The 26,951-nt window shown below is 57.9% G+C and overlaps 1 protein-coding gene across 2 annotated transcripts; it reads right to left on the bottom strand.

Moving 5' to 3' along the window:
- Window positions 1–12,912: 12,912 nt before the first annotated feature.
- On the bottom strand, window positions 12,913–24,988 carry BSND (barttin CLCNK type accessory subunit beta). 2 transcript variants are annotated; one of them, XM_027059094.2, is made up of 4 exons: window positions 24,538–24,988; window positions 18,196–18,290; window positions 16,222–16,491; window positions 12,913–15,299 (listed from the first exon to the last, which is right to left on the bottom strand). In XM_027059094.2, the coding sequence occupies exons 1-4, from the start codon at window positions 24,712–24,714 to the stop codon at window positions 14,885–14,887; spliced, it is 957 nt and encodes a 318-aa protein (XP_026914895.1). In that variant the 5' UTR covers window positions 24,715–24,988; the 3' UTR covers window positions 12,913–14,884. The 2 variants fall into 2 exon arrangements, with proteins under 2 accessions (XP_026914895.1, XP_053070086.1); XM_053214111.1 differs by lacking the exon at window positions 24,538–24,988 and adding an exon at window positions 19,630–20,143.
- Between the last annotated feature and the right edge of the window lie 1,963 nt (window positions 24,989–26,951).

Below are 26,951 nucleotides of genomic sequence, written 5' to 3'. Positions count from 1 at the left end.
GGGTGGCCGTGTGCCCCACACAGGGTATGAGCGAGGGCTGGGTGAGATGGGGTGCGGGCCCCGCGGCCTCCTGTGCAAACTGCAAAGTCCGCGCTGGGGGATGCCTCCTGCAGGCCATGCTGGGCGCACGGCCACCGCCACACCCGCGCGGGAAGAGGGCTGCTGGGAGAAACAAAGGCCCCGGGCGCCCCTCAAACACCTGGGACGGTCTCCTGCCTCTGGCTGCGTCTCTGGCACCATTGCCGGTGGCTCAGGGGCGGGTACGTAGACCTAGGAATATCACCAACAGAAGCATCTCCCCGGGTGAGCCCTAGTGGCGGGACTGGGGGAGCCCGCAGGCCACCCAACCGATGAAGATGCCTCTACCGAAGGAGCGAGGACCTGAAACAAGGTATCCCGGCGGCCGACCCATGGTTCGTTCTGGCCTCAAATGTCCTCATCTATCCCATGGGTAGAATAGACCCTGCCTTTGTCCCAGGGCTGTTCTGAAACCCTGGGAGAATGTGGGTGGAGAAGCATGTCGGACGTCAGGAAACAGGGGCCAGACCTGGGGAAGCACCGCCCTGTCAGCGCCTATCCAGCCTGCACCCCCATAGGTGCGGGAAACTGATCAGTTAATCAGGGAGCCCACGGGCTTCTCCAAAGCAGGCAGGTGAGGAGCCATCTCCCTGTTTCACACTCACTGCCCCTTCCAGCCCTCAAGTGCCCCCTGCCCACCCGTGGGAGGATGATCACCTCCTTCACGGAGCCCTCGGGGTCGTTCTGCCCACCTGTGTTGGCCCCCGGGAGAGGCGGGCAGGAAGCTGAGCGCAACTTGACCCGCATAAATAGCGGAAGGGCCGGCACCTGCACCCTGCTCACCCGGCCTTCCACTTAGCACAGGGCGATCGAGGCTGAGCGGTCACGTTCTCCCGGGCAGGGAGCCCACATCCCCCCAAGTGCCAGCGCCACAGCTCCAGGAAGCTAGAAGTGTCCCCTGCCCCTTGGGGCCCAGGCTGAGGGTGGGGTGGGGGGGGAAGAAGGGGGAAGGAGGAACCATCTCAAAGCTCAGCCAAGGCCTGGGACCATGGCTCCAGGCCTGGGCGGGGAGGCACTGGGACCCCTGGGACGCCTGCCCCCGCCCCGCCCCGCAAAGACCAGCTTTGGCCAGTGGCCTCCTCACCGGCCCCCCGCCTCCTGCACCAACTCTTGGCTCCTCACCACACAGGTGTTGTCCCCTTAGTAGGTCCCCAGGATGTGGGAGGCCCGGGGTGGGGGAGGACGCCACAGCCAGTCAGCATCCAGCCTGCCTCGCAGGTCACGGTGACCTGCCAGGGCCCAGGGACAAAAGCAAACGCGTGTCCAGCAGCAGCACACGAGGAACCAGGCCTGCAGAGCACGGGTCCATCACGCCAATAGCAAGCTCGCGTCCCCAGCCCTACGCCTCCTCCGGCCTTCCCTCTCCCAGTCAGCAGCAATGCCATCTGCCCAGGGTCCCCGCAGCCCTCCCCGCACATCCAGCCCATCCGGTCTGCGGGCTCCTCCGTCAGGCTCCAGTGTGCTCCACACCCCGACCCTGCACAGAGGCCCCACTCCTCGGTCTGGACAGTCACAGTGGGTGTCCGCTTGTCTACAGCTGGTCTCCCTGCTCCTGCCCTGTCCCCTGAAGTCTTCCCCACGGCCAGAATGAACCTGTGCCAACCCGGGTCAGACACCCCATTTCCCTGAGCACACCCACACCCGGGGCTCAGAACCCTGAGGGGCTCCCAGCTCATTCAGGCAAAATCCAAAGTCCTTACTGTGGCCCTCAGGCCCCATCTGACCTTGTCCTGTCCCCTTTCTGGTCCCCCTGACTCACTAGGTTCCCATCCCACGGGCCTCCTGTCTGCTCCTGTTGCCCCCCAGGCAGGCTCCCCATGTGAGAGTTTTCACCCTGGCTGTTCCCACTGCTGGAACGCTGTTCCCTACAATGTCCTCCACCTTCTGAGTGAGGCCTCTCCGAAACAACGCCCCCACCCGACATTCCCTCCCCTGCTTGCTTCTCCTCCATAGCACCTTTTAAGTGCTCTGTATTACTTTTTTGTTTACCGCCCTTCTCCCCCACGGAAATGGACACCCCAGGAAAGAAGGGCTAGTTGGGTCTGCATGCCCAGGTCCCAGACAGTGCTGCGAACGCTGCAGTCCTTGCTCAATACAGGCTGAGCAATGGACCTGAGACAGTCCCTGCCCTCCAGAAATGCGTCATCCAGACCTCACACTCAGAGTCTTGTGCTTTTATCAGCCTCTTCGGAGTGCATTTTAAGAGCAGACTCCCCAGGGCTTCCCATTAAGAAGCTCCCGGTGGCTTTTTAAAGGGAAGAGAGGCGACAGCTGTTGATTGCTGTCTGAAGGCCTGTGCGGGCAGGCCTCGGGCCCCAGGCTGTGTGCGCTGGCGCGCGCGCGCGCGTTCTCTCTCTCTCTCTCTCTCTCTCTCTCTCTCTCTCTCTCTCCCTCTCTCTCTCTCTCTCTCTCTCTCCTTGCTTGCCTTGCTGGTCACTCCTCCACCTTCAGCACTCAGCTCATATGTCCCCTCCTCTGGGTCACAGCAGAGTCCTCTCTGTCCCCAGAATCCAGTGGGGCTCCTGGCCCTGAGTAGCCTCCCAGCAGACTTGTTAAATGGATTAATCAAGGAAACGCAGAAGTACTGCATTTTGTTAGGCAGCACTTACGCATATTCTCTGCAGGGGGAGCCGCGTGCCCAGATTGCAAGGCTCCCTAATCGGGACAAAAGCACAAACTGGCCCAGCTACACATGCATGCGCGCGCGCACACACACACACACGCAGTTCACAGTGGGCCCGGGGGGCACAGGTGCCCGTAGCTGAGTCAGTGCCGAGCCTTAGCTGGAGGTTCTCTGTCACCTCTATTTTCTCACTGAAATAGGAAGCAGGGCGCCAGCTGGAAGGCAGGATGGGGGAGAAGGTTTGGAGGTTTGAGGGGAAAGAAGGTCCGAGGTCGTCCTCCCGGGGCAAGGCACATCTCGCAGGGCTTAGGGGCGTGGGCTCCGGGGCAGGGCCATTCAATCTCCTCCGTGCTTCTGTGAAATGAAACAGAAAATGAAATAAGAGGGGACGGGTGAAGGGCTAGAATGTGTGGGTTTCAGGGGCAACCTCAAGGGCCCCCTAGAGGTCCGAGGCTGATCATTCAGGGAGGCCACAAAGCGTGCACGTGTCCTTGCGGTGTTCGGCCGCGGGGGTGCGGGGGGCAGAGCTGGCGGACAGCTGGGCGGAAGCAGAGCTGGGCTTTCGCCCAACGAGTACGGTACCTAGCGGGGCAAGGGCGCGGAGGGGGTGCGCTGGGGGTGGATGGAAGGCTGGCCCGGGAAGTTCCGGCTGGGTAACAGGGAGACAGGTGAGGAGGCGAGAGGGAGCCAGGCGTGAAGAGTTAGTTGGAGGCATCAGAGGGTAGTAAGTGCGGTGGGCGTGGGAGAAAGCGGGAGCTGGGAGTGAGCAAGAAAAAGAGAAAGTGGTGACCAGGAAAGGGGGGTGTCCGACACCTAAGCTCTGGAGGAGACACAGCCACGGGGAGCGACAAGGTTCTTGACCTTGCACGACAGAGGGAGCGGGGCTGAGGGAGGGTGGTGGCAAGGTCTTGCAGGGGAGGAAATGGGATTCCAGAGAGGGCTATCTGTGTGCGCCCTGGAGTCACCCAGCAGGAGAAGGTGACCGTGAGCTAGGCCTTCAGTACATAGGGATGCCACCTGACGACAGGTTCTTCCATGTTGACATTTATGGAGAACAGGACAGCGCTCTGGATGAGGCAGTGAGGAGCAAGGAGGACCCTTCCCCACCTCGGGCCCCAGGCTGTGGGAGAGGAGAAGGAGGCAGCAGTGACCTTGGGGCGGGGAAGGGGACTCCAGGCAGAGCAAGAAGGGGAAGGAACGTTCCAAGAGGCATTTGAGGGTGAGAGGGCTGCTGGCAAAGGGCCAGGATTTTGAGGGCAGGCACAGTGGCAGGTTTCAGGAAGGGAGGAAGGAAGGAACTAGGAGGAAGGGAAGGGATGGGCCCAGGGAAGAAGGCCCCTCAGGAGCGGTGGCGGTGCCCAGCTCGACCAGCAGAGGGCGCCCAGGGCACAGCGTGAGAAGCCAGCGCCTCCTCGCCCAGGCCAGGCAGAGCCCTACCGTTGCTGGTGGCCTGCTTCAGCTCCTGAGATCAGTCAAACCCTGGCCTGCCTTTGGCGAGCCCACAGGGAGGCAGTTAGTTAGGAGCACCGGCCTTATTGATGAGGGGCGGGAGAAGACGGTCACACAGGAAGAGATAGGTTAGGTGCTGTGGGAGCCCAGTTGGTAGGCACTGGATCCAGGCAGGCTTCCTGGAGGAGGCAACTCAGGACTTGTGGTCCGGCTATAAAGAAGCGATAGGCAGCAGTGCAGGGCCCGGCTGGAGACATTGGGACTGGAGGCTGGTTTTTAATGTCTCCTGAGGTCCCCGTCCCGGGTGGGGGGGTCCTGGAGGTTCTGAACAAAAGAAATTCATGGCCCGAGTGCCAGCCTCAGTAATGCTTTCACCTGTTCCCAAAGCCGCTGCTCAGGAGCGACAACCAGACCCATCATGCCCTATGAGCCTCCACCCGCCCCCCTCCCCAGGGGTGTCCCTCCATGCCAGTTCATGGAGAAAATGGAGGCCAGTGACTTGTATTCATACACAGCTTCTCCACACCAGTTCTCTCCCTGCAGGCTTAAAGGGAGGAGATGTCCAGCCGGTTGAGGGGCCCCATCCTTTCCCCCTGCCTCCTCCAGGAACCATCCTGTCTCCACCTTGTGCACACCAAGGCTTGCGGTCCCCTTCTCCTGTCAGCCTCTGAGCACACGCAGATCTCTTCCACAGTAAGAATAAATAAAAACAAAACAGACCCAAAGCCCCCCCCCCCCCCACCCCCGCCTCCGTCACCGCCCGTGTTCCAGGCACTATTCTAGACCGTGGGGTTACATCAGTGCCCCAGACAGATGAACTCCTGCCCTCGTTCAGCCCTCACTCCTGCGGAACGTAATACACAAAGATGTCAGTATGCGCCGTGGTAGAAGAGCTCGGGAGAAAGATGGAAAGGGGAGGGGTGGGAGAGCCGCCCCACTTAGAGATAGGGTGGTCCAAGAGGGTCCGGCCCCTGCCACTGTTCCCAGGGCTCACGCCACACCTCCCGCCCCACCCTCACCCCTGCACACTGAGCTGGGCTCAGTCCCCCAGTCCTGCTGTGCCCCTCCTCAAGAGTGCCCCAGGGACCACGTGTGTCCGAACTCTGGGGTGGGGACAGGGAACCGGTCTGTGGAAAGTGCAGACTCCCCTGACTGACCCGCAGTCTCTAGGGCGGGGCCCGGGAATCTGGATTTCACAAGCTCCCCAGGAGATTCTGAGGCAGCCCAAAAAGTGTGGGTTTGCTCCCTAGACATGTGGCAGTGCTCGAAGTGGCCCAGGCTGCCCCACTCCACCCCGCAGCCGCAGGCGGGTCCACTCTTCCCTTCTGGAGCGCCCGTACGTCTTTCTAGACGGCCTCAGGGCCGCCTCCTCCAGGCAGTACTCTCAGAAACAGGCCTGGGAGGCCGATGAGACGGGACCCCAGGCTGGGCTCCAGGACAGGGTGCTAGTCTCAGCTCTGCCACTGAACCCACAGTGCGACCCAGAGCGAGTCACTGCCCCTCTCCGAGCCTCAGTGTGCTCATCCATAAAATGGTGACGGTAACTCCGACCTCTCCAAGGAGATGTGAGGCCAGATGAGGTGACAGTTCTGCCAATGCTTTATGTTCTCATGGCACAAGGGGAGGGGTCCATCACAGTGGACACACGTGGAGGGGGCGGGGAACGGTTGGAGGGCAGTCGCATCCCTCCATACAAACAGCCCCCTGTATCACCAGTTTGCATCCAGAAGACCCCAAGTGCTTGCACCCAATTTGCATCAACTGCCCCAGGGTCTGGGGCGCAAGGAGAGAATCGGCCAGCAGCCCCAAAGCCCCAGGCAAGTGGGGGTGGGGACCGGGAGGAATGTGCCATCCGCAGCTCCCAGCCACTGACCCCGTCACCCCCAGGCCAAAATATTTCCATCACCTCCCGGTCAGGGTGTTAATGATGCAGGGAAGGCAGCCATCTGAGCCCGCATGGCCAGAAGCCCTGAAATCCACACGGCAGTTAACCACCTTGCCCCTCGCCCTCAGGCCTTGCATCGCAGGGGTGCGGAAACTGAGGCTGGGGAAGATCCCACAGGGAATAAGGGGTAGGGTCTGGACACCCCACCTCAGGCAGGGAAGATAAAGGTGTTCCCCGGGGGAAGAGGTGGGATGGCATTGACTGGCATCCTGTTAACTTTGATCGGAAAAACCGAGGCTCAGGCAGACGGTTTGAACATCACACTTCAGAAGACGAAGGAAGCAGAGAGAAGGAAGAGGCAGGAAAGGAAGCGAGAGAAGAAAACTGGAGTCACTGGGGACATCAAACTGTTCCAGACCGATTTACTTTTTCCAAAGGAAAAAGATGGAGAGGGTCCTAGCTGATAATCCAGATTCCTCGGAAGAGTGAACACAGGCCTAAACTATCTGATGATCCAGTCTGCCCCCGCCACCACCATCACCATGCCAGAAAGAAAAAATAACCCCGCTGTCCCTAAGTGATCCCTGCCCCTGGTAAATCTCTGCCCCCTGCTTCTCCTTCAGGGCGGTTTTCTTTGATTCATCTCAGATGGCACTACCTGCCACCCTTGGGGCAAAGATCAAATTAGCTAACGCGTTCACGAATCAGCAAACAGCACCACGGGGCACACGGAAGAATGCTGGCTCTCCTCAGGACAGCCCGTGTCCCCGCCCAGCACAGCGGTGACCCTGGGGACATTTGCCAAGTACAGAATCAACACCGGTCTCTGCTGGCTTCTTCCTCTTCTTTTCCCTGCTTTTCCCCAGGGTCACTTTCACGAAGATAATCTGGGTTTGTCTGGGGAAAAGATAGCAACGCCACTCGGTCTAAACCTGTGTTTGCAGCCAGTACAGGTGCTGCCTGTCAGCCCCACCTTGCAGACCCCACGGCTGCCCCGTCTTCCTGGGCCCTGAGGCCCAGTGCGGCCTTCCTGCTAGTCACCCAGTCACCTGCCCGGCCCCGCTGAGAACCTGCTTGGCTGGCAGACCGGCCAGAGGAGAAGGGTGAGGAGGGACGTGTCCTGTGGGAGCCGAGAGACGTGCCTAGGCCAGGAACACGGGGACACGGGGTCTGGCTTCAAAGCCCAGAGGGAGAGGTGGGGCCTTTGGGAGTGTTGGAGGGGCTGGCTGGGAGTGGGGGAGGACGGGAGGGCCACAGGGGGTGAGTCCCAGCCCCTTATAGCCACACCGGAGACCTTACTCGCTCCAGTTCTCACAACCTCAGGTTTGCATGTTTCCCTGGGACCATGGCATCTGCCCTGCCTCCCTCATAAGGTTGGAATAACACCCTGTTTCGGATGGGACCTTTGTAGGTCAAGTTCAGGGCCCTCACTCCGTGCCGGAATCTGTTCTCCAGCATGCCCCCAGGCGGTCCATTGGCTTCCCTCAAATTCTCTGGTCAGATGGGGGTGAACGACTTCCTGGAAGCCCAATATTTTATTTTTTTTTTTAAATACAGCTAGCATCACTGCTTATTTTCTGAGTGTAAAAATGCTATTTCTTGATCATTATTTACATGCTCCCTACACAAATTTCCTAAAGGAGAGTCCCATCACCCAGAGATGATCTCTTTTGAGTTTTTTCTATTCACAGCTACACACAGGTATATATGGGATCATATTCTTTTTTTTTTTTTTAACGTTTATTTATTTTTGAGACAGAGAGAGACAGAGCATGAACAGGGGAGGGGCAGAGAGAGAGGGAGACACAGAATCTGAAACAGGCTCCAGGCTCTGAGCTGTCAGCACAGAGCCCGACGCGGGGCTCGAACTCACGGACCGCGAGATCGTGACCTGAGCCGAAGTCGGCCGCTTCACCGACTGAGCCACCCAGGCGCCCCTATATGGGATCATATTCTACATCTGTTGGGAATGAGTTCAAACTGCAAACACAGTGGCTGGAACAAATCAGGCTAAACTTCCCCGCAGAGCTGGAACACCAGCGGTGGCTGACTTTGGTTCACCCCCTTACGGGCCCAAACCAACGAATTTCTTTGCAGGTCTCATTAGCCAGGCTGGCGGTAGAGAATAGAATCGTCATGACTGGCTTCGGATCAATCAGAACTCATCGCCTGGGAGTGGGCATGGGATTCCTCCATACAAAACCAAGGAAGGAGGGAATTACCAGCGTTTGCTGCGTTCCGCTTTACAATTTCTCTTTTTATTCATTTTATACCAAGAATTTCTTTCCACACCAATAAACATAGACTCGGGGGCATGGGGAGGAGATGGGAGATTGGAAAAAAGAAAAAAAGAAAGGAGAGTGGTGGTCGCCAGGGGCTTGGAGGAGGGGACGTGGGGGGTTAGTGTCTCGTGGGTACAGGGTTTCAGTGGGGGTGATAAAAGCAGAGATGGGTGGGGCGCCTGGGTGGCTCAGTCAGTTGAGCCTCCGACTTCGGCTCAGGTCATGCATCATCTCACGGTTCGTGGGTTCGAGCCCCGCGTCAGGCTCTCTGCTGTCAGCACAGAGCCCACTTCGGATCCTCTGTCTCCCTCCCTCTCTCTCTCTCTCTCTCTCTCAAAAATGGGTGCTGGGGATAGTTGCACGGCGGTGTAGACGCCTGAACATCAGTGACTGTTCACTCAGAAAGCGTGAAGATAGCAAGTTTTATGTTGTGTGCCTTTTACCACAATAAAAAAAGAAAGGAAGACTCATTGATGTAATAGGTATTTATTGAGGGCCTGTTGTGTCACAAGGACTGAGTTAGGCACTGAGGACGCAGTGGTGAACCTAATAGGCGTCGTCCTTGCCTTCAGGGAGCTGAGGGTCTAATGAGGAAAGCGGAAAGTCACCAAAAGGATCCCCAAGTAAATGTGGCGGGACAGCTTTCGGGTAGGCTGGCCAGGAGAGGAGTGTGGCGCTGTGAGAGCAGGGGAAGTCTGCCAGAAGAGTCGCCATGTTTATACCGCCATGTTTCTATGTTGCATAGCCGTAGCTGATCAGCCAGTCTCCTGTTGCTGGACGTTGAGCAAGGCCACAGGTAACACCCTTCTGTAGGTCCATCTCGGCACCCCTGATTAGTTCCTCAGCATGAGCTCCCGCGTGTGGCCTTGCAGAGCGCGGGGTGGGCGGTGCTGAGACGCTCCCCACCCGCCGCCATGTTGACCCCCCGCCAGAGCCTGTGTCCTCTCCTTTCCCACCAGCAGTGTAAGAAACAGCCCTGTCCCTCCACGCTCCGCTAACACCACCTGTCGTGACCCTCTTTACGAAATGGGCCCGATGTCCTGAGTAAAATATGGGTTCTTGGTGTTTTCAGTGGGCATTCCTTGGATCATTCCTGAAGCCGACCGTGTTTTTCCCTTTGTCTCTTTTCTGGGGTGGCAGATCTTTCCGGTGGCTGCACTCTTTTTTCTTTCCCTGCCTGGTTGTTAGCTCTCTCTGTAAAGAACGGTAACCTCTGTCTGTCAGACGTGACTGCTCATTCTTTGGGCGGCTCCGAGTGTCCCAGGTCCTCCTTCTACCGACACCGTAGCTTGTCCTGGTCAGTCCCATCGGCCGGGCCTTCTGCACCTGCTCCAGGGAAGCATCCGCAGTCCACCTGATCGGGCCCCACCTACCCGCCCGTGTCCCCTGCAGCCTTTCTCATCCTATCCGAGGCTCCACGCACACCTACCCCTGGGCCAATTCCTGGAACGTGGTGGGGTGACTCGGGGCGCCCAGCCCTCGTTCCAGCCAGTCTCCCACCCCTTTCTTCCCTGGTGAACCCTTCAGGACTCAGCTCGGTTCGAGTTACCTCTCTGAGGAGCTCTTGCGAACTCCCCAGACGGGACCAGACCCCCACCGTGCTTCTCATGGGAGCGTGGGCCCCCCAGACGGGCACGGGTCAGATGCCTCTCTCTATCCCCAGGGACTGGGACACGGGGTGACCTCAAGCAGGGGCTTGATGAGTGTCTGTAGCCAGAATAGATGGAGGAAGGAAGGAATAATGAAGTCTACCCCTACCCTTCCCTGCCCCCAGGCTGGCTGATCAGGCATCCGAGGCCTGCAGTTGCCCACCTACCCCCCTCCCTGCTTCAAGTCTGCTCCTGTCCGGGTTTAAACGTGGAGGATGTGCAGGTGGCTTGGGAAATTTTCACCCTGTGAAAAACCACCTGTGGGACCCGATATCTGACCTGGGCACTTTCTGGGTCTCTTGGGCCCTCACTGCCCTCCCCTCTAAGCAGTCTCTGAACTAGGCTGCCTTGGCCAGGACTCTGGTGTCTTCCACAGAAGATCCCGCCTCTAACCGAGGGTTCCCCGTTCTGCACGGCAGGGCTTGTGGTCCGCCTTGGGGAAATCTAGGAGACTGGATCCACCAAGCTTCAGTCCTGACCTGACATCCACCCAGAATTACCATCACTCTCCGACTGCCAATTTGTAAGCAGAACAGAGCGGATCCACACTGTGCAGACGAGGACACTGAGGCCCAGAGTGGGAAGGAAGGACTTGCTGACGTTGTTCAAGCACCTGCTGTGTGCCAGACACGTGATATCCCTTAATTCTCCATGACGTCCTCCCCATTGCGTAAATGTGGACACTGAGGCTCACAGAGGGACGGCGACTTGTCCAAAGTCACACAGCAAGGAACTGGAAGAGGCTGAGTGCAAGTCCAGGGTGTGGGATTTTTAATTTTTTTTTAACGTTTATTTGTTTTTGAGACAGAGACAGAGCATGAACGGAGGAGGGTCAGAGAGAGAGGGAGACACAGAATCCGAAACGGGCTCCAGGCTCTGAGCGGTCAGCACAGAGCCCGACGCGGGGCTCGAACTCACGGACCGCGAGATCATGACCCGAGCTGAAGTCGGATGCCCAACCGACTGAGCCACCCAGGCGCCCCCAGGGTGTGGGATTTAGAACAAACATGTCGTAGGTGGGGCTGATGGATCTGTCCCCAGGGCAGTTGTGAGGACGAGTTGGGATAATAGGCACAAAGGCACCTGAAACAGTGTTTAAGGACTGTTAATAAAAGTGAAATCTTGTCTGTGTCCACCTAGTCACATGGCGAACAGGGACAGAAGCCCAGGGGAGGCTGCAACCTGCCCGAGGTCAGGGCAAGCCCAAGCTCACTACCCCCAGGACCACTTTCTTGTCCAGTTAAGGGCAGGGACTATCCCTCCAGGGCCTTTTCCTCCCCAGAGAGTGGAAACTTCCCAAGTCCCTCTGACCCGACTGGAGGGTGAAAAGAGCCAGAATTTCTGCCACGGTACATGGATCTGGAGCCTGGGGCTGAGGGCTGACATCCCCGGTCTCGCCAAGGCCTCCAGACCTGAAGGGCAGCCCACCCACCCCTGGACCATCATGAAGACCTCGCCCACCCTCCTCCCAGTTCATCAACCAGTGAGAGGGGCCGTCCCAGAGGCCCATGTTCTTAGAGGAGACTGAAAGTCGCCAAGGCCAAGGGAACAGAGTGCAGCAATGGGATTTCAGGTGTAACAAGCCAGCGAGGAAATCATGGACTTTGGGAAGGTCAGAGCCAAATGGAACGAGAGCCCCGCTGCCCCCTTGCTCGTCAAACTTTTAAAAAGCTGCATGGGGCGCCTGGGTGGTGCAGTCGGTTAAGCATCCGACTTCAGCCAGGTCACGATCTCGCGGTCCGTGAGTTCGAGCCCGAGCCCGGCGTCAGGCTCTGGGCTGATGGCTCAGAGCCTGGAGCCTGTTTCCGATTCTGTGTCTCCCTCTCTCTCTGCCCCTCCCCCGTTCATGCTCTGTCTCTCTCTCTGTCCCAAAAATAAATAAACGTTGAAAAAAAAATTTTTTTTAAATAAATAAATAAATAAAAATAAAAAGCTGCAGACCCTTCCTTTCAAACGGAATCCACATCATGTTCTCCTCGGCACTCCCACGTCCCCATAGTCGTTGGCAAGCTCCCCACGGAGGACCCCCAGGCAGTGAGCCCTGAGGAAGAAGAGCCTGGCAGCCAGGAGCCAGCCTGGCCCTCACAGCTAGGCCTCCAAGTCCTGTTGAACATGAACAATTTCACGGAACATCGGCATCAGGCGAAGGCCGCTCTGTGCCCATGACGGTCAAAGCAAATCAAGGCCACCGCGTAACTGTGGCTGAGCCCAGGCAAGCAGGAACACACAACACACAACACACAACACACAACAGTGAGCACACGCCTGCCTCTCCTGGCTGGTCCGTGAGCTCTGCCCGTCTGCCAACGACCCAACGACAGCATTAGCTTGGGCCTAGCCTTCCCTCCTTCTAGATCGGACGGATTAATCAGAGGGTTAGTCCTGCTTCCCGCCAGTACCTGGTGTGGGGCAGAGCCCCACTTCCCCAGACCCTCCCTCAAAACCCCTAACTCCTCAATAAGCTCTTTCTCACCCCCTCTGGGACATGGCTGCCTTGGGGTCTGTCGCCCTCACGGCCATAGTGAACCCAACTATTAACTATGCGTGAGCTCTGGGTGGGCTTCTCCCGCAGGGCACTGGCAGACGGATTCTATCAAACATCTAACTCTGCAAAAGTCAAAGGCAGGGGGCCATCTCACCTCCCTTTTGCACACGAGGAACGTGAGGGCCCCAGAGGCGACCAGACTTGCCCCAGTTTGCAGAGCGGGGTGAACGCATAATTTATCCTTCAGCTGGGACAACTTTGATAGTGAAAGGGTCCACGAATAATGAGTGGGGACAGTGGGCATAGACCAGGACTGCCCAGCGCTGACGATGCATACGGGATCCCCATCACGCTGCAAGACATGGGGGGGACCCAGGACTGGCAAAGCCTGAGCCTCGCCATCTCTCTCTGCTGCCCCCCCCCCCCCCGCCCCGCCGTGCCACTCCCCGGGACAGGCAGTTGTGATTCAGGGGCACGGGCGGCTCCTGAGATTCTGTGCCACACAGCTGTCCCACATGGTCACTGCACCGCGGGTGGTGTTCACTTTCCAGAGAGTGCCCACGGTGCCCGCCGGGCACAATGCCTTATTCATCCCGCCCAGAGAGGGGACAGATGGTAGTTTCACATAAAAGAATTTGCAGGTGAAGGTGACCCCTTTAAACATCGAACACTTTATTTTAGCTGTTTGCCCAGACGCCCCTTCTGATGCAGGTCACCTGCTCCCCTGACGCTGCACCTTACTATCCACTGTCTCAGGGCCACTGGCGGGAGCATGCGACGGCAGAGGGGATGTGCCCCGCGGCGCCCTTCACCATAGAGGCTTTCCTACTGGGTGGGGGTGGTAATGATCCAGAATGAAGGGGGAGTGCGTCTCCAGGGGCGTGTACTTCTGACTCAGCACAGGGCGCGTCCCCCTCCCTCAGCGGAGACCCCCAACTCTAATCCGGAGGCCCCGGGTGCAAGTTCTGAGTGGGAAGCATTGTCACTGGCCTTCTCTCGGACGCTGCCACTGTCCATGCTGGGGCACACAGGCGTTGGCAGAGATCAGACTCATACAAGCATTACACCGGGAGGCTGCGGGACACTGATACCTTCAGGGGTTGCTCAGGTAGCCTGAGCTGGTCGTTGCTGCCTTCGATGGCCCCAGACGGTTGTGCGGCTGTCACTCTACTGCCCCCGGTGTGCCCACTGTCAACCCCTCGGCTCCCGCCTTGGCTTGCACTCTGCACTCTGTTCCTAACTTACAAGATGCCAAGCTCAGTAGATCGTAAGCTCTTGGCGGGCAAGAACCTTCTAGGTTCGTGTCTCTCTCCCCCTAAAGAGTCCGGCGTAGTGTCTGGGACACCGTAGGTGCTCCGTAAACACCACCGGAATCAAGCTGAATCGAGCCAGGAGGCTTCGTTTCACCCACATTCCTAAGCCAACGCAGATGTACTCTGCAGGGAAGGGGGTTTCTGTGGGGGCTTTCTGCCCGCCTTTGTGACTCCTGTGCATGCCATTTGGAGGTCTGAATGCTAGAGAATGAAGGGGTGGGGGGCTGAGAGCTCGGGGATGGCGATGGGGGCAACCACCTGCAAAAGGCTCTGCTCAGGCTTGTAAGCCTTCAGTGACCACTGGCCGGAGCGCAGGAGATACTGAGGTGAGGAGAGTTAACGTGCTAGCCTCGGGCAGCCAGCCCTGCTCCGGCAGTAAGTGTTCGAGGCCCGAGGGTGGCACAGAGGAGCCAGAAGTAACTCGGTCCGGGAGGCGGTAACACCAGGCGAAGCTTTCAGAGGAGGGACATCTGTGCCGGGGTCTGAAGGCTGAGCATGAAGTTGCCAAGACATGCAAGGAAGCAAAGGGCACGCTGGTGGAGGGGACAGCTTGGGACGCAGTAGTGGGAGGGGGGCGTGGAATTAGAGAGAGGAGGTGTGGAGCGCGGCTGGCCAGGGGGAGGTCAGCAGAGGCGACTCATGGAAGGTTTTGGAACTGGGGCCGAGGGGGCCACAGGAGGGACGTGGGCAGACGACGTGGTTCGCTCCGAATGGGGCATGGGGCAGGATGGGGGGGTGGGGGACGGGGAGCGGGATCGGGAACCCTGAGAGGCCTTCACAGAGGATCAGGGTAGCACCAAGTTGGGTCCTGCTCAGAGGCCAGCTTTGGGGGGAGGCAGAAAAGGCTCTTGAGGGCCCCAGCGGCAGCGAATCTTCTCAGTGAATCACAGCGTGCCTTCAAAGCTTCACCACAGGGAACTAACAGCTGGAGAGCAACGGCCCACGGACAGCAAACATCCCCTCCCCATGCACTTCTTGGAGCCCCCAGAGTGCTCTCGGGTCCACTGTCTTGTGCAAACCTCCACACAGCCCCATTTGGCAGACAGGGGCATCGAGGCCCTGTGAAGTGGCATGGGGGTTAGCGGTGGTGCAGGGCTAGAACCCGGGGAGTGGTCCCATCTCAACCCTGGGCGTCGGGCTCAAAGCCCAGCTCCTTGTCCGGAAGGGGGTCCCCAGGGCTGTCCGGCAGCCCATAGTACAAGTCTTCCCCTTCCTGCTCTGGCTCCTCTGTGCCTATGTCTGAAGGCTCCTCTTCCTCCTCCTTTGTCCTTTGGGACTGCTGCCCATAGCTGGACAGGGCGGTATCCCACCACAGCCGCTCTGGAGGCGCGTCCTCTGACGTGGGGGCGTCGATCAGGGCAAAGTCATGGAAGCGGTCCAGCGGGCACTTGAAGGCCCAGGGCTCCCCGGGCGGGGGGTGAGGCTCGTCCTCCTCAGGCGGAGATGGGTTGAGGCTGCCTTCCTCATTGGAGCCCACATCCAGGTCATCTTGGAAGGAAGCCAGGGGTGCAGGGCCCTGGGGACAGGCCCGGAGGCTGCAGGAGCAAAGGCCGAGAGGGCGAGGGTAGCCCTGAGTCAGAGTGCCTGGGTCCAAATTCCAGCCACTGGCTGCAAGGCCCGGGGCATGTGAGTTCACCTGTCTGGGCCTCAGTTTCCTGAGGAGAAACTGGGAGAAGTAATAGTACTCACTCCTAGGGTTGTCTCGGAGGATTACAGCACATAGTGGGTGCAAAGCACTTTGCACAATGCCTGGCATATAGTAGGTGCTCAAGAAATGGGCATTATTATGTTATTATCCACACCGGGTCCTTCCTCTGCCTCTCCAGCCACTCAGGGGTCACCTTCTGTTCCCTCGTCTGCCTCCCATATCGGACACGGAGCTCCTGAGGGGTGGGGGGCCTTCGGGGTGGGGGGGCAGGCAGTAGGTTCCAGCAATGGCGGTAGGATAAATGAATAAATGGACGCAGGAGAAGCCCAGTTCATAAATAGCCAGGGAAGGGCTGGGTGGGGAGCGCCCTGCCCGAGGTCCCAGAGCACCTCAGCAACAGAGCCCGCATTTGAACTCAGGTCGTCAGGCTCCCTGCCCCCAGGAGAACTCACAATGAGCATTCAGAGAGTGCAGGGGGCAGTGGTGGGCCTGGCACTTAAAAGCACTGTCCCAGTTCTCACAACAACCCTCTGAGGTAGGAGTGATGATTCCCACATGGGGGAACTGAGGCCCAGGGGGATAAGAAGCTCACCAAGGCTACGCAGCAGAGGAGCTGGGATTCGAACCCGGGCCCGGCCGACCAAGCCCAGACTCATGCGTCTGCTACATCAGCTCCCTCTCAGGGTGTCCCCACCCCCATGCCCTCTCTGGTCCCAGATGTTCCCCCACCAGCCATCAGTGGCCCACAGCCCCTCCTCCTTCACCCCAGAACCGGGCAGCATCCCCGCTCCTGCACTCCGTGCACTCACCCAAGCCTGCTCTCCGTCGGGCTTCTCTCTTCCCCGTCCTCATCTGAGCCCCTGTGGATGACCACCGCAGCCTCCATCCAGGCCTGAGCCTCACAAGGGCCACCTTCTCCTCCACCACTGGCTCCCAGCTGCGGCTGTCCCGGCTCAGGGGCCAGGAGGGGACGGGGGTCCTCATGGTAGCCCATGACCTTCATCTGGATGTGGCTGAAGTCAGGCAGGCTCTGGTCATAGGCGGCTTCCTCCCACAGCCTGACGTATGGGGGCTGGGGGCTGGGTGGGGCACAGCAGACAGCGGAGACAGGACAGACAGGTCGGTGGGCAAAGACCCACACAGGAGGAGACATCGGTGTTCCCCCCTCTTCCCCCGGCCCCCCTGTTCTGGACATCCGGTCTCCCCGGGTCTCCAAGAAGCCTTTGGGGGGGATGTAACTGTACCCAGTTCGTGGATGAGAACACTGAGGCCCAAGAAGGCGTGGCAGGGCTCAGACTCTCAGTCCAGTGCTCCTTTTACTCCATGTCTCCAAAGGTAACCCCAGGAGTACAGTTGTGAGATGCACCCCAGTCCGCACTGGCTGAAAGCGGGCTGCATTTCAGACAGTGGGCTAAAGGCCCCTGCTTCCCATCCCATTTATTCCGAACACCACCTCGGAGCCCAGTGCTGTTCAGGTGAGGACAACACCCCAGCTGTCGAGTGCTCCTTGCCTGCCAGGCTCCGTCAGGGAGCCCAGCTAATCCGCACCATAACTGGGAGCTGGGAGGCACTGCGACTTGAGCTGTGGGTGCCTCGGACAGCAGGTGGCAGAGCTAGGGCTCCAGCCATCACGTTCTCTATGCTGTCTGCAGCCCCTCCGGAAAGTGAGGTTCGGAGCCTAGCTCCCTCACCCAGGATCACACAGGTGAGCCCAGAACTCAGAGCAGCCTGAGCAGCAGCTCTGTGCAGTGGCCCGTCCTGTGGGACCGATCCCGAGGCTGACCCCTGCGCCCACCCAGGGTCTAGCCACCTCACTCCCCTGGGGACATTCGGTCACTCTGTGCTCCAGGAACAGAAAACACCATCCCTGCCTCCTTCCCTAGGCAACGCAGACAGTTCCAGGGCCCTGGTCACAGACCCTGGACGTGCAGCTTAGCGTTCTGAGCACAGAGCCACAGCCTCCAGGGCTGGGGAGGGTGGCCGGTCCCACTCCCTCCCCAGGATCTGGCCCATCACTGACTCCCTACGAGGTTTAAGGCCTGTGGTTGTCCTTTCTGAGCCTCAGTTTCCACATCTGTATAAAGGGCCCGACCCCCCGACCCCCCCCCCCCCCCCGCCTCCCCACTTCACAGGGTCTCTATGAGGACTGAAGGAAGTCACAAGTGCATTACCGGTTTAGCCTCTGGGGCAAAGGAAGTCGTTCCTACGAATGGTGACACGCTTAGGGAGAGGGCCTACCATGCACCAGGTTCTGTTCTCAGCACTTTGCTTATATTATCTCACCTATCTGTCCCCGATGCCCTAGGAGAAAGGTGCTATCAGTACCCCTATTTTGCAGGCGGGGCAAAGAGCGGTAAGTCGCTTTCCCCAAATCCCACACGGCTGTGCTTGGCCATCGACATGCCCCTTGTTTGCCGTCGCAAGGCATAGTAGCCGTCACAGCTGTTTGGGATTTGAGGCCACACCTGTTCTTGATTTCTGGCCCCGCCTCTACGTCTCTCCAAGACAGGGCAAAGTCCCTGAGCCTCAGTTTCCTCATCTGTCAAGTGGGAATAATAACGCCTACGTCGTAGAATTGAGAGTTCAGAACAATCCCCGATTATTAATAGCATGCTCTCAGTGCGTGAGGAGGCAAAGCGGGAACCTGCAGCAAAGCAGAGGAGACACCGCCCGCCCCTCCCACCCGGACTCCATCACTCTCCTCTGTAAGAGGAGGCTGGCCTGGCCTGAGGGGCTGCCGCTGCCCCCCCCCCCACCCCCACCCCCGAGGTCCTGGCACCTACCTCTTCATCTCGGAGGCGAGCCCATTCTCCAGCAGGCCCAGCGCCTTTGGGGACAGGTTGCCTTGGAAGTCAGAGTCAGCGGGTATGAAGGTGATCTGCGAGGCAAAGGAGAAAAGGCTTCTCTGCAGCTCCCCCGCCCTTCCTGACCAGGGGGGCCCTCGCCCCGCCGCCCCGCCATGTGACAGGAGAGGGGCCGGCTTAGGACCCAGCAGCGGCAGGGGCGGCGGGAGAAGAGGGGGAGGGTGTTTGGATCTCTAGGCTTCTGCTCCCACCAGGATCTTCATTTCACCCAAAAGACATTTATTGAGCACCAGTTGTGTGTCAAGCACGCTCCTTGGCCCTAGGGGGCAGCAGTGAGCAAATGAGACAAACATCCCTGCCCTGGAGGAGGTGGTGTCTTCTCATTTCCCGGGGTCCTCGTCCAGTGCCCAGAATGTGCCTGGCACACAGTGGGTGCTTCGTCCATATCTGGCCTGTGAGTGGAAAGCAGATCATTGTCATCGCTTTCTGGGCACAGAGGTTGCGGCGGGGGAAGGGAAGGGAATGGCTGACATTGCACCCACTAGTCCCTGTCCTTGAACTTTCAGGGGTCAAGAGGTCTCTGCAGGTGCAGCACATGGGGTGGGCGCCTGGTGGCAGAGGGGAGGCAGGTCATAAAGGAGGCAGTGGGATGAGACAGAAGGAGCCCTGCTTTGGGGGATCCAGGAGACTGGGGAGATTCCTCCCTCGGGCAGCTCATCCCTCCTCTCAGAGCCTCTACGTGCTCCTCTGTAAAATGGGCTAGCCTCGAAGAGATATTTGCAGCGTTGTTCACAACAGCCGAAAGGTGGAAGCAACTCAAGTGTCCAACAACATATGAATAGATAAAATGTGGTACGTACATGCAGTGGAACATCATCCGGCCTTAAAAAGGAGGGAGGGTCTAACACAGGCTACGACACGGATGAACCTTGAAGAAATAAGCCAGTAACAGGGGCGCCATGGGTGGCTCAATCGGTTGAGCGTCCGACTTCAGCACAGGTCACGGTCTCACGGTTTGTGAGATCAAGCCCCACATCGGGCTCGCTGATGTCAGCCTGTCAGCACGGAGCCCACTTCGGATCCTCTATCCCCCTCTCCCTGCCCCTCCCCTGCTTGTGCTGTCTCAAAAATAAACATTAAAAAAAAATAAGCCAGTAACAAAAAGACAAATTCTGTACCAGTCCACTTGTATGAGGTGCCTTCAATAGTCAAAGTCATAGAGACAGAGAGTAGAATGGCAGTTGCCACAGACTGGAGGGAGGGGGGTGGGGAGTTATTGTTTAATGGGCGTAATAGAGTTTCAGTTTTGCAAGATGAAAAGGGCTGTGGGGATCGGTTGCACAATAATGTGAATTTAATTAACACTACTTCAAAATGGTTAAGACAGGAAACTTCGTGCGATGTGTATCTTACTGCCATGTTTGTTAAATGGGGCTAGCGAGACCCGTCTCCTGGGGTTGCTGTGCGGATTCCATGAGATAACATATGAGGAATTCCCCAGAACAATGCTGGGCACATAGGGGCCGCTCGGTAAACCATAGTTTGATGCTACGGGGGATGAAGTTGTCTGGCCTCTCTGAGTCTGCTGTCCTCAACTGAAAATCCGTTCAACAAATATGTGATGAGACCCTACTGTAATATACTAGAGTCATAAATAGTCTCTCTCTTCCTACAGAGCGCGATGAGTAAAAGACACTTGTTTGCACCGCAAAAGCTCCGTCCTGCTGGGAAGCAGGGGATGATGGGTAGAGGGGTTCTTAGAACTCCTATGAGTGGTAAGCTTCCCCCCAAATGTCTAGAAATAAGGCAAGGGTCTTGGTATCTTCCACACCTACCAAGGATGCCCTGCACTTGCCAGCTGGCTCTGTACTTCTTAGAATCTGCCCATTCCTCTATCTCATTACCTCATGGCTCAGTCACCACCTCCCTCCCTTCCTCCTCCTCCTCCTCCGCCTCCTCCTTCTCCTCCTCTTCATCAACAACACGATTAGCACCCCCACAATCACCACCACTACCATCATCTCTATCACTGTCACCATCATGTCACAACCACACCACCATCGTCACTGTCACCACCACCACTATCATCATCTCCATCAACATCATCAGTATATCCTTACCATCACCATCACCACCACCATCACCACCATCATCATCATTATCACCATCATCATCTCCATCAACATCATCTCCATCAACATCATCACCATCACCATCACCACCATCATCATCTCCATCAACATCACCACCATCACCACCACCATCACCACCATCATCATCATTATCACCATCATCATTTCCATCATCATCATCTCCATCAACATCATCACCATCACCATCACCATCACCACCATCATCATCATTATCACCATCATTATCTCCATCAACATCACCTCCATCAACATCATCACCATCACCATCACCATCAACATCATCTCCATCAACATCACCACCATCATCATCTCCATCAACATCACCACCATCACCATCACCACCATCATCATCTCCATCAACATCATCTCCGTCAACATCACCACCATCCCCACCATCATCATCTCCATCAACATCATCTCCATCAACATCACCACCATCACCACCACCATCACCACCATCATCATCATTATCACCATCATCATCTCCATCAACATCATTACCATCACCATCACCACCATCATCATCATTATCACCATCATCATCTCCATCAACATCATCTCCATCAACATCACCACCATCACCATCACCACCATCATCTCCATCAACACCACTATCATCATCACGATTACCTTCATCATCATCATCATACACCATCACTACTATCACCACAGTAGAAAGCCTGAGGGGGGAGGAAAGGCTGGAGCATGTTAGAACACAAGTCCTTTTAAGAGAGGGACAGGCAGAGTTGAAACTGGTGAGGGGATACCAGACTACGAGGACCCCAGAACATCAGACTAAGGAGTTCAGTCTTTACCCAGAAGCAATGGGAGCCCTGGAGGAGTCCTCGGCAGATGAGGACATGGGCAGATTTGTGTTCAGGCAGAGCAGTGAGCAGTCCCCAAAGGGAGGTGGCAGAGGGAGCAAGGGAGACCCGTAGAGAGGACAGATTCATCAGCCACCAATCGGGGGCCTGGTCCCGGGCTCCGGTAGAGCCAGCAGGAGAGGGATTTGGGGGAACTGTGGGTAGAAACGGAAGCCAGACAGGGAGAGGCCCTGCTTTCTCTGCCAGCCCTTCCCTTCTCCCAGGAGCCCTGCCTCACCTCAGCCTACGGGCACAGCATCCCTGCTGCCCCATCTACCCGATTTGCCCCAATTCCTCTGTCTCTGTCATGCCTGAGGTCCAGCCGACCACCACATCTGACCAATTGTATTTCAGAAATTCCATGAGATAAGCTCAGGAGACGTGCCAGTGCTATGCCCGGCCACAGCAGGCCCTGCACATGTGATGAACTAGTTCTTCTCGGTTCCTACAGGCTTGGGTTCAAATTCTGCCTCAGTCCAGGGGCCCACCATCTCTCACCTGGACCGGTGAGGAGTAGTCCTCCTCCACTGGCCTGGTTGCCCCCGAACCTCCATCCCTTCAGATGTCAGCCTGGGAACTTTCCTGAACTGCAAGGCTAATCGTGTCCCCAGGCCCCGCGGAGCTGAGCCCTCTCCGTCTCCACCTTCCTTCCGACCCTCCCCTTGCAGCAGTCATGTTGACCCACTCCCCCTGCCCTTTTACCTCGTGTCTTGGGTCACGCTGTTCCTCCTTCCTGGAACGTCTCTCCCCATCTTCTCCGCCTGGTGGACTTCTACTTAACCTACAGAGGCCAGCTCGTCTTCTCCGTGAAGCCTGCTCTCTCCCCATCGGGCAGAAAATGGTCTCCCCCATGAGACCCCCAGCCCCTCAAGACAGGGACCGCTTCATTCACGTTACTCTCACATCTTAACTGGCTGATTCCGTTCCCTTATATCCGTGTTTGCTTCAACCCGGAAAATTCCCATTTGTCGGGCACTGAGAGGCAGGGGAGAATGGGCACCGGCATCTGCTGAGGGCCCCGACGGCCCAGGCCCTGAGACAATGTGGGAGGTGGGGGCCTCTCCTCGGGCGACACCTCCCCGGCCAACAACACACCTTCCTTCCCGGCCTCGGTGTGCCGGCTCGCACAGCCTGCGTCTCTGAAACACACACCCACACAGCCCCGCACCGGTGCTCACACGCCTGCACACACGTTCAGAGGCCTGCCCAACGCCACACACGCCAATTCTGAGGACGAGAGTGTGATACGGGGCCCCCACATACAAGACCTCCCTGACTCCTCCCACTGGGCCACGCGAGGCTCCCGGAGGTGGGGGGCAGCCCCTGCCAAGGTCACAGAAGAGGGGCGTAGGGAGGAGGGAGTTGCCTCTAGGCCTGGTAGACACCAAAGCGGGTGCTGCCTCCACAGCAGCTGAACACGTGGATCTATCAACAGTTACTCATTAATACCCAGTAAGATTCCCTCTCCCCTTGCTCCCTCACTCCCCACCGCCACCCGGTCCCTCACCTGCCCCCCAGAGCCAACCTCGGGTAAAGGGAGAGAGGGCAGGAAGGACACCGCCCTCCACACCCCTGCTGTCCCCTCGCCGGGCCCCAGGATGCAGCCTCCTCTCTGGGAGGAGGGTGACAACGGAGGTGGTGACGCAGGTGGCAGGGGCCCCGAGGACCTCTTCTCCTGGTGACCTCCACTCAGGGCATTGCACAGACAGAAGCTAGTTGACTGTAAACTGCCCGGTGAATGACTACAAACCAGTCCAGACCGCCCCAGCACCAAACACAGTGACAGCCCGGGGCTGGCCCACAGAGGGGGCAGGGCTGGGGAGAGCCAGGTCCCGGCCCCCAGGAGCTTCCTCCCTCCCTCCCTCCTCCCCTGAACCCCTGAACACAGCCACCCAGGTGGGAGGGAGGAGGGGGGTGCGGGTTGTGGGGGCTGCCTGGGGCCTGGAGCCCTACATGTCAGGACCCGCAGGGCCCTTCGATGCACCCCCTTTCCGGCACCCTCTGCCTGACACACGCATTGTACAAATGAGGAAACTGAGGCTCAGCGAAGGAAGGGGTTTGCCCAGAGTCTTCCAGGCGGTTGGAGACAGAGCCCAAGTTAGAATCCATGCTTCTCTCCTTGTCTCCCTGGAACTGTCTGACCAGCTGTGTGACCTTGGAAAAGTCACTCATCCTGCCTGGGCACTGACAGATCACAACGCCTGACATGCCCCACACATTGCTGGGGGGACCATTAACAGTGCGATTAGAAGCCCTTCTCCTAAATACAGCACCCTACAGTTTATAAAACATTCCTACATCCCATCTCTTCTCTGTTATTCATAATAACTCTGGGAGGCTGGGAGAAATAAAAGCTTGGGGCCCATTTTACAGATGAAAGAAACTGAGGTTCAGACACTCAAAGGTCACACAGAAAGTTTGAGACAGAGCAGGAACTAGAACTCAGGACTCCCAAACCAGTGCTCTTCTCATCATTAAGTCACTCATAAGGCTAGGAGTACATAAAACCGAAGAAGAGAGCACTGCCCAAGCCACACGGTCAGAGTTACCCCTGACCCACCCTAGAACTCTCAGCGGCTCTGGGACACAGGGATAGCCCTCGGAGGTGGACACACACATCTGAGCTCTAAGCCCCAACTTGGACACTTAGGGGCTGACGGACCTCACTTCCTGAGCCCAGTGCCTCTCCACTCTAAAATGGAACTACAGGGGCACCTGGGTGGCTCAGTCACTTAGGCCGCCAACTTGAGCTCAAGTCATGATCTCACGGTTCGTGGGTTCGAGCCCCGTGTCTGCACATTGGCAAAGAGCCTGCTTGGGATTCTCTCTCTTTCCCCTTCTCTGGCCCCTTCTTTCTCCCTCTTTCTCTCTCCGCCCCTCCCTCCCTCCCTCCCTCCCTCACTCTCTCTCTCTCTCTCAAAAATCAATACATAAACTTAAAAGATAAGAGAATACGGAACTACAGACAGTACCAAAAAGCGCAGGATGAGGACAACCGCACTGGGCGTGCAGGGATGCCTGGCAGGCAGCAAACGCTCCTTAATATTGATGTCAAGCACATGATTGTGCGTGGGGTTTCACTGTGTCTCCCACAGGGCTCAGGGCTCAGGGTCCAGGGGGCTTCTGATCAATCCTGATGAGGAGGAAGGGATGGAGGGATGGATGGATGCTCATGAGGGCAGAGGGAAGAAAAGAGAGTAAAACAGGGGAGGAGGAAAAGACCAGTGAAGGAGGGGGAACAGAGGCAGGGCCCCCGAGCTCCCTGGGCCCGGGCCCGCAGCCCATCTGAGGCCACCCCCACCTACCTTGGGGTAGCACTGGCACATGCTCCAGACGACGCCCCCGATCACCATGACGCAGCCCATGGCGTAGAAGGTGCCGTAGACCTGGGGCCGGTCGTGGCTCATGAGGAACGTGCCGAGGGCCAGCAGGAAGAGCCCCAGCACAATGAAGCCGATGCGGAAGGTCTTCTCATCAGCCATGGCTGCCTGGGGGGCCGGGGAACCAGGGCAGATGCCCGCACACACCCACACAGAGAAGGAGGGCGCTCCGGGACCACCGGCGACTGGGCTTCGGGTGGAAGGGAGGACGGCTCCCTCCGGGTCCAGCTCCAGTCGGGGGCGCACGGCTCGCCCCGGCTGCAGGAGCTACGCTTCAATGGGCCCAGGCCGCCCCCCCCACCTTGACTCCCTCTCGCCTTCCCTCTGGGCCCGGCCAGAGCCTGTGTGCGTGTGTGTGCGCGCGTGTGAATCTGGGCGAGGGAGAACATGAGGGAGGGAGCAGGGGAGGTTTCAGGGGCTGGGCCCCGGCCAAGGCTTTGACATCACCTCATTTGCCTGCGTGGGGCTGAGCTGGGCTGGACGGGTGGCCCCACGCCATCCGGCCACGGGAAGCAGGGCACAAAGAGGCCCCGGCCGAAAGACGTTAGCAGGCCGCTGGACGATTCCAGGGCCCCACCGGCTAGCATTTGAGGGTCCTGAAGAACTCTGGACTCTTCAAGGTCGTGTGCCCCTCTGGGGTTCAGGAATAATGGCTCCTATTTGCTGGACGGCGGCTGCATGCATGACACTGTTCTAAACGTGCCACAGGTTTTAACCCAATGAAGGGGATCCCGGGAGGCAACTACTCCTCCCCCATGCTACAAATGAGGACAGAGGGGTAAATCGCCCAAGGTCACACAGGCAGAGCAACTAGCATCTGAACCCAGAGGCTATGCACCCAGCGACCATGTGATATTGCCTAACTGTAGATGAAAATTTGCAGGGCGCGCTCTGGGGGCCAGGCTTGGGTTCTGGCTCCTCTATGGGGGGGAGGGGGCACAGTACGCCCTTGATTAAATTACTTCTCTGTGTCTCAGTTTTCCTCCTCTGTACAACGGGGATAATAACAGCACCTCCCAGGACCAGAGCGACCGCCAGGCCTGGCTTCCCTGGGTTCCTCATTCCTTTCTCATACCCTGTGCTCCCCTACACCTGCTTACAAAGAGCTGTCCCCTAGAAAGTCTCTGTGCATTAATGCCCCCGTAGGGTGTGAATGACTGACACCCTGACCTAGGAAGATGCCTTAATTCTAAGAATGGCATTTTTTAAATGTTTGAGAGAGAGAGAGTGAGAGAGAGACAGAGAGCACACGTGGGGGAGGGGCAGAGAGAGAGAGGGAGACACAGAATCCGAAGCGGGCTCCAGGCTCCGAGCTGTTGGCACCGAGCCCTACGTGGGGCTCCAACCCACGAACCGTGAGATCATGACCTGAGCCAAAGTCCGATGCTTAACCGACTGAGCCACCAGGAGTCCCTAAGAATGGCATTCTCGTGTTGGGGTGTCAGTCCTGGGAACAGGCTGATGGGACACATCAGATTCCTTCATGGGACTATATGGAAACAAAGGCCATCAGGATCTCTAAAAGAAAACGGTAACTTGTAGTTTTTAACAGGGTTGAGTTGCCACCGCGGGACACAAGGCTTTCAGATGGCGTTGTGACTTAGTAGGTTTGGGAGGGGGGAGGAGGGGGTTCTGTTTGTTGTCACCACCTTCTCCCTCCTCCCCATCTTGAGCTGTGCTCGCTCCGGGGCACCACACCTGCGCTCCCACCCTCTTCCTGGTGCTATGGCTTGCAAACGCTTTTTCCAGGGGAGGCTTGGGGTGGGGGGAGGAGAAAAGGGGAGGGAGAGGGGGAGGGATCCCCTGTAACAGACCCTCACAGTGAGAGGTTGCTGAGGGGTCAAGAAAGGCTGAGAGTCACCTGGTCACATCCAAGTTTGACTCCCCAGGTGAACTTGGGCTGGTGGCTCCACTCTGGGCTTGAGATTTGTCACCTGAACACCACAGGTGGTTATCAGGCCACCTCCTAGGTACTGTGCAAGGAAGTAACCTAATGGAGGAACAAGTGCTTTGTAATCTGATTATCAACCTGGCCGGACCCTCCAGGGCAGTACTATTATCATCTAAAACAGGCTCAGAGGACAGAAGCGACATGCGCCCTTCCCAGAAGAGGGGCTTCAGCCCGTGCGGGCAGGTCCTGGCGATCTGCGTGGTCGCGGTCCAGCAGGAGCCTCTCGCGCCCCCTGGTGGCCGTCGTAGCACCCGGTCTGCAAGACGCTCACGGTCCGGTCTGGGCAATCACGCCTTCTCTGCCCCTCAGCCCACGTTATCGTGCCCGTTTCACAGGCGAGGAAACTGAGCCTGGGGAGTGGCAGGGACTGGCCAATATCTCCCTAAAC

The sequence above is a fragment of the Acinonyx jubatus genome, chromosome C1 (assembly GCF_027475565.1).
Source record: "Acinonyx jubatus isolate Ajub_Pintada_27869175 chromosome C1, VMU_Ajub_asm_v1.0, whole genome shotgun sequence".
In the NCBI taxonomy this organism is placed as follows: domain Eukaryota; kingdom Metazoa; phylum Chordata; class Mammalia; order Carnivora; family Felidae; genus Acinonyx; species Acinonyx jubatus.
This window is presented reverse-complemented; position numbering and strand designations above follow the sequence as displayed.